At 41.1% G+C, this 9,794-nt stretch overlaps 1 protein-coding gene across 1 annotated transcript; it reads left to right on the top strand.

The window, feature by feature from the left end:
* The first annotated feature begins 2,927 nt into the window (after positions 1-2,927).
* Positions 2,928-9,042, top strand: LOC135506830 (DNA repair protein complementing XP-A cells homolog). The gene is made up of 5 exons (XM_064926221.1): positions 2,928-3,425; positions 3,973-4,078; positions 6,009-6,174; positions 7,307-7,424; positions 8,364-9,042. Exons 1-5 carry the CDS (start codon positions 3,119-3,121, stop codon positions 8,516-8,518), a joined length of 852 nt encoding a protein of 283 aa, XP_064782293.1. The 5' UTR covers positions 2,928-3,118; the 3' UTR covers positions 8,519-9,042.
* Positions 9,043-9,794: the final 752 nt, after the last annotated feature.

Raw genomic sequence — 9,794 nt, 5'->3', positions numbered from 1 at the left:
GAGGGGGGAGGGTAGTATTAGAATCCTTTCAACAGCTTCTTCTTCTTCTTCTGGAGACTAAAAGCTGGTGGTGGTGAGGTCAGGCTAAACACGTGAGCCATTAGTGCTGTAACGCTCTGCTGCCTCTCTGCTGAAGGTGAGCTCGACTTACCTGACCTGTACTGGCTCTCTTCAGGTCTCTCTCTTGTCCCCCTCCCCCCACGGCCCCTTACATAGGCAGGCCATGAGGCAGCAGTTAGCCATCACCTGAGAGAGAGGTAGAATGAGGTAAAGAAGACGGGACATACATGTCTGTTCTGCTGTGTGCCTGTTCTTTGGCTGTGAACCTGTTGGCTGTACAATCGCATGCATATGGATTTCAGTACAGGAACCGTGAGCCTTCTGACACAGAAATCTTTACAGAATTAATACATTACATGGCTTTCAAACCTGCTCCAAATGATCGGTGGGTCCCCCACAGGATAGTTGAGCTAACGTAGGCTAATGCGATTAGCATGAGGTTGTAAGTAACAAGAACATTTCCCAGAACATAGACATATCTGATATTGGCAGAAAGTTTAACAAGAATTTAAGTTAACTTCACTGTCCAAGTTTTGAACTTGAAAAGTTATTAATAAACATTTGGGCAGTCCTGATACAACATTTTGAACAAAAATGCAACGGTTCATTGGATCAGTCTAAAACTTTGCACATACACTGCTGCCATCTAGTGGACAAAATCTAAACTGCACCTGGGCTGGAATAATACATTATGGCCTTTCTCATGCATTTCAAAGGTGTTGATACAATTTTTGCTTTTTTAAACAGTTTTTTTCTTTGTATTATCTTTTACCATATCTAATGTGTTATTCTCCTATATTCCTTTCACATTTCCATAAACTTCAAAGTGTTTCCTTTGAAATGGTATCAAGAATATGCATATCCTTGCTTCAGGGCGTGAGCTAAAGGCAGTTAGATTTGGGTATGTCATTTTAGGTGAAAATTTAAAATAAGGGGTGGATCCTTGATTAAATGCTCTTGTCTATTACCATGCCGAGATAAAATAATGTGCTCATGACTTTTATAAGAGTAAGAAGGCACTGTATAGCAGAAGTATAGGATAGAAGTATAGTAGAGAAGGGCACTGGTTACAGGAGGCTGGTGAGGCGAGGATGGCTCATAATAACATCTTGAATGGAGTTAATGGAATAGTATCAAACACATGGAAACCATGTGCTTGATACCATTCATTCCATTCCAGACGGTATTATGAGTCCATCCTCCCCAATTAATGTCCCACCAGTCACCTGTTGTACTAGTATACAGCTAAACTACTTTACAGGTTAGGTTACTTTGAAGCTGACCTTGGTTAGGCCTATGAAACTGGCCATCACGGCTATATTAAGTCGAACCAAGAAAGGCTAAATATATTACATAACGGGCTAAATTGTCATTTAAGGTAGTGCTCTTATAATGCTCAAACTGAGGTGTTATAAAAGACAGGATTCTTATTTTACTTTAAATGTGAAATTATATTTATATATATTTTTTAATCATTTTGTTTTTAGAGGCACATAAGGTCAATGCCAATTTGTCAATCCCACGGGTTCAAAAGTTACTGCATGAAGCAATGATATTATTGACATTGGGACCACAAGCACATGGAATACCGATTATAGCCTACAGTAAGTCTCCATTTAACACTGAATTGAACTGTCTTCTATTTGGGATCCCACAAAAGACTGTGTTATCCTTCTAATATACGGGGGGATATAGTCTATATTCCAGTGTACTGGCAGCGGTCGCCATGATACCCTGAAAAGAGCAATAGATTAAAGCAACTCTGTGAAAATGAGATTAAGATCGGTAATGACTAAAGCTCCTGTGCTGCACTGCTTTAAATAGATGCTAAGCATTGTGTATGGACACCCTTAATGGGTTACTGCAGTGGTTATTCAAACTTTTTTAGCGGGGACCCTATTTTTTCCGGACAGACTTTTTGGTGGACCCCATTCCACCCCAAATCACATGGCACAGCCTAAAATCAGTCAATTTAGATTTGTACATCAACAAATAACCTTCAATTCATTACACTTTCATCTCTTATCGAAATGAAATACATTTACTCAATAAAATGTTGTTTTCGAAATTATGTTTCTCAAAAACGTTTGTATATTGTTGCATCCAATAATCTGTACTCTTAATGTTTTGTTCCTTTAAAAAATCCATATATGTATTTTTTTTTTTTTTGGCCTCACCACTGCAGTTCCCCCAGTGGGGTCGTGACCCCTACTTTGGTTACTGTGAGAATGACCCTATGTTGCTAGGTGGGAACCATTACCAGATTTGCCTACTAATGTGGTGGCAGGTAGCCTAGAGGTTAGAGCGTTGGACTAGTTACTGAAAGGATGCAAGATCGAATCCAAGAACTGACAAGGTAAAATCTTTTATTCTGCCCCTGAACAAGGCAGTTCTTAGGCCATCATTAAAAATAAGGATTTGTTCTTAACGGACTTGCCTAGTTAAATAACGGTAAAAATAAATAAAAATGTGTGGACTACCTGATTCTTTGGAAGGAAAGAGAACAGGGTGGGTCATGGTAGAGTATAATACAAGTTAATTAAAAACAGAGAATGAACATTTATAAAGAACAAGACAACAGCCACTGCAGGTAGAGTCAGAGCCATATGTTTAGCTCTTTACCAAGCAGAGATATTGCTACAGCAAGCCAATTACATCAGATATGGCACATTGCCACTGGGTCTTTCAGGATATGGACCAGCAATGAAGGACTTGGACAAGAAGGAACAGGATAAAGCGGTGAATACTATTAGTGCTGGATGGGGATGGTATATGTCCGCTCTCCGGCGACACCTCTCGGTCACATAGAGAAGCTGCATCAGTTTCATAACAGCACTTTTTTTTTGACACTATAACAACCCGGAAGTTGGTTGTGCGACCGACAAATGGCAGCCGCCGGTAACTCGAACACACCGATGTGTCCACGGGTTAAAACTAGAAACACAAACAATTGTACCCCTCTTAGAGTTCTGCCAGCTGTCTTGCTGGTAAACAACTTTACTTAATTGCAATTTCCAAGACACTGGAGAGTTTAGCCTACAGCTAAGTTAGCTAGTGCATGCTTTTTTTTGCGATGGATCTGTTGGAGCCTCCCACGCCGGTGAAGGATAATGCTTCCTCTCCTTCGGAGTCCAAAGCCAAGAACTGCGATCTGACCCCCGCAATGAGAGCCAAGATCGAACGAAACAGACAGCGGGCTCTGATGCTGAGGCAAGCCCGACTGGCCAGCAGACCATCGGCAGGAGAAGGGGGTGGAACCTCGGCTAAAGTCGCTAAGATAGTCGACTCTGGAGGAGGTTTCTTCATTGATGAAGAAGAGGAGGGACAGGAGGAGCAAAGGACAAAGGAAGTGGTGCATCAACCAGGTATGTGCATTTATAGTCAATCAAATATGGCAGGGGGAACTATTCATATTTGTTGCATGATGTAAACTTCAGACGTAATCTTATCTCCTCCTGTATGTCTGGTGTAACAAAGGAAGATGCATTGTTTGTTCATGTGCGCCCCTTTGTGGATTCATGTAATACCACATGCCAGTTGCTGAATGGAGTCAGTTTCTTTCAATCAGGTATTACAGATTGTAAATTAAGTTCATAATACATTATTTATGGCACAGTGACAACCAACAAACCACTATCTGAATGACTAGTGGATACTTGTTTTACTGACAAGACACCTTGGCTGACCTCTCTTCCTAGCACTCTCTCTCTGCATTGATTGTGATTCTGGATACGTGTGTGTGCGCTAAAATGACTCAAATGTAATAATTTAAGTGTAGTAGTAGTGTATTGTTTAGCCTGGGTGCCAGTCTGCTTGGCATCACAATTCCATAAGCAGTGTCTGCGCTCTTGAAAACTAACTGTCATTCAGGCTAGTGTTGAGTTCTTCTGCTCTCTCTGACTGTCTTCCTAGCCCCGGTGATGGAGGCAGACTATCTGCTGTGTGATGACTGTGACAAGCCGTTTATGGATTCCTACCTTAGCAACGGCTTCGATCTGGCAGTCTGTGACAACTGCAGGTAAAAGTCTTCTTGTGTCAATGACAACAAACACAAATAACTATATATATTATTGTACAGTGTGCTTCTCATAATAGTGTTCACATACAGTACCAGTCAAAAGTTTGGACACACCTACTCATTCAAGGGTTTTTCTTTATTTTCACTATTTTCTACATTGTAGAATAATAGTGAAGACATAAACTATGCAATAACACATGGAATCATGTAGTAACCAAAAAAGTTAAACAAATGAAAATATATTTGAGATTCTTCAATGTAGCCACCCTTTGCCTTGATGGCAGCTTTGCACACTTAGCATTCTCTCAACCAGCTTCATGAGGAATGCTTTTCCAACAGTCTTGAAGAAGTTCCTACATATGCTGAGCACTTGTTTGGCTGCTTTTCCTTCACCTTGCGGTCCAACTCATCCCAAACCATCTCGATTCGGTTGAGATCGGGTGATTGTGGAGGCCAGATCATCTGATGCAGCACCACATCACTCTCCTTCTTGGTCAAAAAGCCCCTACACAGCCTGGAGGTGTGTTGGGTCATTGTCCTGTTGAAAACCAAATGATAGTAAACCAGATAGTATGGCGCATTGCTGCACAATGCTGTGGTAGCCATGCTGGTTAAGTGTGCCTTGAATTCTAAATACATCACTGACAGTGTCACCAGCAAAGCACCATCACACCACCTCCTCCTCCATGCTTCACGGTAGGAATCACACATGCGGGGATCATCCGTTCACCTACTCTGTGTCTCACAAAGACACGGCGGTTGGAACTAAAAATCTCTCATTTGGACTCATCAGACCAAAGGACAGATTTCCACCAGTCTATTGTCCATTGCTCGTGTTTTTTTGGCCCAAAGAAGTGTCCATTAGTAGTGGTTTCTTTTCATCAATTAACGTCAATTAACAGTTAACGTTGAGATGTCTGTTACTTGAACTTTGTGAAGCAAACTCTAATGAACTTATCCACTGCAGCAGAGGCAACTCTGGGTCTTCCTTTCCTGTGGCGGTCCTCATGAGAGCCAGTTTCATCATAGTGCTTGATGGGTTTTGCGACTGCAATTGAAGAAACGTTCAAAATTCTTGAAATGTTTCGTATTGACTGACTTTCATGCCTTAAAGTAATGATGGACTCTTTGCTTATTTGGGCTGTTCTTGCCATAATATGGACTTAGTCTTTTACCACATAGGGCTATCTTTTGTTTACCACCTCTACCTTGTCACAACACAACTGATTGGCTCAAACGCTTTAAGAAGGAAAGAAATTCCACAAATGTACTTTTAACAAGGATCACCTGTTAATTGAAGTCCATCCATCCACCTCATGAAGCTGGTTGAGCGAATTCCAAGAGTGTGAAAAGCTGTCATCAAGGCAAAGGGTGGCTACTTTGAAGAATCTCAAAAATTTGTTTAACACTTTTTTTTGGTTACTACATGATTCCTTATGTGTTATTTCATAGTTTTGATGTCATCGCTATTGTTGTACAATGTAGAAAATTGTAAAAAATAAGGACACCCTTGAATGAGTAGGTGTATCTAAACTTTTGGAACTGTATGTGCAGGACAAGTTGATCAGTATAACAGGTTCACTATAACCACATTCACTATAAAACATTTTGTATTATTTAACTAGGCAAGTCCGTTAAGAACACATTCTTATTGACAATGATGGCCTACCGGGGAACAGTGGGTTAACTGCCTTGTTCAGGGGCAGAACGACAGATTTCTTCCTTGTCAGCTCAGGGATTCGATCCCGCAACCTTTCGGTTACTGGCCCAACGTTCTAAGCACTAGACTGCCTGCACTACAGTATTACATACAGTGCTTTAACTTCCGTTGTATTGCATTGTGCTTCAATGGTAAGAGGATGCCAAAATGCATCTGAAGAGGTATTCTATCTTGTCTTCCCTATGTTAATGTCTCCCCCCCCCCCATCAGAGACAACGAGGTGAAACACAAGCTGATATCCCGTACGGAGGCTAAGCAGCTCTACCTACTGAAGGACTGTGACCTGGACCAGAGGGAGCCAGTGCTGAGGTTTGTCCTGAGGAAGAACCCACACAACCCTCACTGGGGAGACATGAAACTCTACCTCAAGCTGCAGGTAGGACGAGCTAACCGATACCAACCATCACTGGTTCTAACCGGCTGCTTTCCCTCAGCCTGGTAAAACCAGACTGAACACTCTGCTCTGACCAATATTGTTTCAATCAGTTTGAATGCCAGGCTAGCTTTCCCTCACCTTGTCCTCAACTGACTGCCACTGTACCAGTTTTCCCCTACTATTGTTTGTTTACCTCTACCTGGACTTGTCTGTAAGAACTGTGTTCAGTTTCAAAATGTTGCATGCATTTCTTAATGATGAATGCAAATTTAATGGTAAATACACTACTGTTTAAAAGTTTGGGGTCACTTAGAAATGTCTTTGTTTTTGAATTTAAAAAAAAATTGTCTGTTAAAATAACATCAAATTGATCAGAAATACAGTGTAGACATTGCTAATGTTGTAAATGACTATTGTAGCTGGAGACGGCAGACTTTAAACATTTTTTTTAAATGGAATGTCTACAGAGGCCCATTATCAGCAAACATCACTCCTGTGTTCCAATGGCACGTTGTGTTAGCTAATCCAAGCGTATCATTTTAAAAGGCTAATTGATCATTAGAAAACCCTTTTGCAATTATGTTAGCACTGCTGAAAACTGTTGTTCTGATTTAAAGAAGCAATAAAACTGGCCTTCTTTAGACTAGTTGAGTATCTGGAGCATCAGCATTTATTTGTGGGTTCGATTACAGGCTCAAAATGGCCAGAAACAAAGAACTTTCTTCTGAAACTCGTCAGTCTATTCTTGTTCTGAGAAATGAAGGCTATTCCATGCAAGAAATTGCCAAGAACTGAAGATCCCGTACCACGCTGTGTACTCATCCCCTCACAGAACAGCACAAACTGGCTCTAACCAGAAAATAAAGAGGAGTGGGAGGCCCTGGTGCACAACTGAGCAAGAGGACAAGTACATTAGTGTCTAGTTTGAGAAATAGCCTAGAAGGCCAGTGTCCCGGAGTCGCCTCTTCACTATTGACGTTGAGATTGATGTTTTGCAGGTACTATTTAATGAAGCTGCCAGTTGAGGACTTGTGAGGCGTCTGTTTCTCAAACTTTTCAAAACGTTTTACGTTGCGTGACCCAGCCGTATTTAGGTTAGATCAGTAAACATGATGTTGTGCTGTGTTTCCAGGTGGAGAAGCGCTCCTTAGAGGTGTGGGGCTCTGAGGAGGCCCTGGAGGAGGCCAAGGAGGCCAGAGAGGAGAACAGGGAGGTGCAGAAGCAGAAGCGCTTCAACAAAAAGGTTAAAGGTCAGTAACACTGTTTTCTGATCCTCACTCAGACATAATGTCATATCAATAAATAAGTCACTGTAATAGGAATTCTCAGATTAGCAATTGTTGGTAAAGTTCATGTTTGAAAATCTAGTTGCAACAGGGAGACGTCATCCAGCAGAGAAAATGTCTAACTGGCCTCTTGGAGACAGGCCCTTCATATCCTAAACAGACAGCACCAAATGTTCTGGAAACACCAGCCTCTTGGAGAGAGGTCCTTTATATCCTAATCAGACAGCACCAAATGTTCTGGAAACACCAGCCTCTTGGAGACAGGGCCTTTATATCCTAATCAGACAGCACCAAATGTTCTGGAAACACCAACCCGAGAGGCTTGTAAGTCTAAACGAAAAGGCAGTGAGTGTCAACTGCTACAGAATCAGAGTTCACAGAACATCATCAATACAATACAACAGTGAATAATCAGTGTGACCTCGGTCCTTGTACATCCAGTCTGGCGTCAACCACCATCCACAAATTTGACAATAACGTTCAGTATCGAGTCTTGTGACCATCAACCTGCACCTTGAGTGTCACAAATAGAACTCTGGAAATAGAAAATATATTTACATGCTAAACATTGTATGAATCACTCTAAACTGAATATGAACTTTAGTGATCTTAAATTTCCCCATTAGTCACCTTTTTGTCATTACAAAACTGCAGTAGATGCAGTAACATGGATAAAACACTAGCACCTCCAGTGGATTATAGAAATCAGGTTATTGTTTTATTTCTTCATTGTTGACTTAAAACGAAAAAGCCATTGTGCTTGCCATTTTGCCAAGGCTGTAAACACAAAAACACAAGTGATACTGGCAAACAGTGTGCAGGTTTTTCCTTTGTCTTTATTGAATAATTCCTACACACCTGTTATTGATCATTTATTGGATTGTTCTTTTCTGTCGTGACCAGAGCTCCGTCGTGCAGTGAGGAGCAGCGTGTGGACAAAGGACACCAGTGCTCACCAGCACGAGTACGGCCCTGAGGAGATAGTGGATGAAGAGGAGGATCTCTACAGGAAGGTCTGTAACACCTGTGGACATGAACTGACCTATGAGAAGATGTAGCCTAGTGTCCTTTAAACTGTATCCCGGAGGCTACAGCCTTGAGTTATTTTTTTTTGTGGACCACTGGTGATACACCTGACATGTCAACTGAGATTCAAATGACCGATACTTCAAGGCGTACGTCTTGAAGCTGAAGCACGGAGGCCTACCTGAAAGCACGGAGGACGACCAGCACGTGCCATACACATCGAATCCACAAGAGGGCATAAATACATCAACACATTTTTATTTAGAGAGAAATGTTGTCCTGCTCAGTCTGGTCATGGCTGTTATGTTTTATTATCAACTGTTATATTATCAACTGTCTAGCATGTTAACTTCCATTTTGTAATGTAATGTGTAGAAGGATCTGCATGTGCAAAATAAATATATTTTTCCATAATGTGATCACTTTTGCATCTGTAATTGACTTGTTTTAGATCTGTAAACAATCTGTAAAACAAATGTGCTATTGGTTAATATGGACAATTATTGTATTAATCCAGTAATTGATTTCATTTGCATAAAATTAATTGAAAATGGTAGTCGACTGTCTTTGCTTTCTGTTGCAGAATCGCGCTGTAATTAATGGGGTCGTTTTATGATCTGCGTTGTTAGATTTTGGTCGCTTGCTCAACTCCGTGCTCATACTTGAATATTTTGTGGGCAATTATTTCTGAAGCAACCTCCGGTCACAACCACCTGCACGTAGTTCATCTAATGAGTGAAGGACTCCATAGTCCAGACATCACTAATCTAAAAGAGAGCAAATGACAAGGTACAAAATGACGCCATCATTTTAATTTGGGAATTGTATTATTTTGTCCAACAATCTAGTTAATGTAACACGTATCGTTCTTCTTCGCAAATGAAAGCTGCTTCACAGTAGTTATTGGATGTGACTCAGCATGTCGTACTATATCACTATATCAATAAATGCAGTGCTTCATGGTTTACTTTTTATTAAGAAGAGGTCTAAAGCAGGATCATCAACTACATTCAGCCGCGGGCCAATTCCCCCCCCCCCCATACAATTTCTAGACTGCAAATTGACCGCAAGAAGCACAAACAGATATATTTGACTAAAACATAATCAGTTCCAACATTGCTTACATTTTGTATACGATCTCACATCTCTATTATGGGTGGGAATACTTGGGAACAGATATCCAAAATGAAAATCTCTTTTTGCACAGAACTTGGGGAGCCAAATAAAACAGTTGGGGGATCCTGGCCTAAAGGCTACGGTAGGCATACAGCCTACCTAACATGTGGGTACAGGCTATAGACTTGTACT

The sequence above is a fragment of the Oncorhynchus masou genome, chromosome 20 (assembly GCF_036934945.1).
Source record: "Oncorhynchus masou masou isolate Uvic2021 chromosome 20, UVic_Omas_1.1, whole genome shotgun sequence".
Taxonomy (NCBI): domain Eukaryota; kingdom Metazoa; phylum Chordata; class Actinopteri; order Salmoniformes; family Salmonidae; genus Oncorhynchus; species Oncorhynchus masou.
The sequence above is the reverse complement of the archived record's forward strand: the minus strand, read 5'-3'. Positions and strand labels throughout refer to the sequence as shown.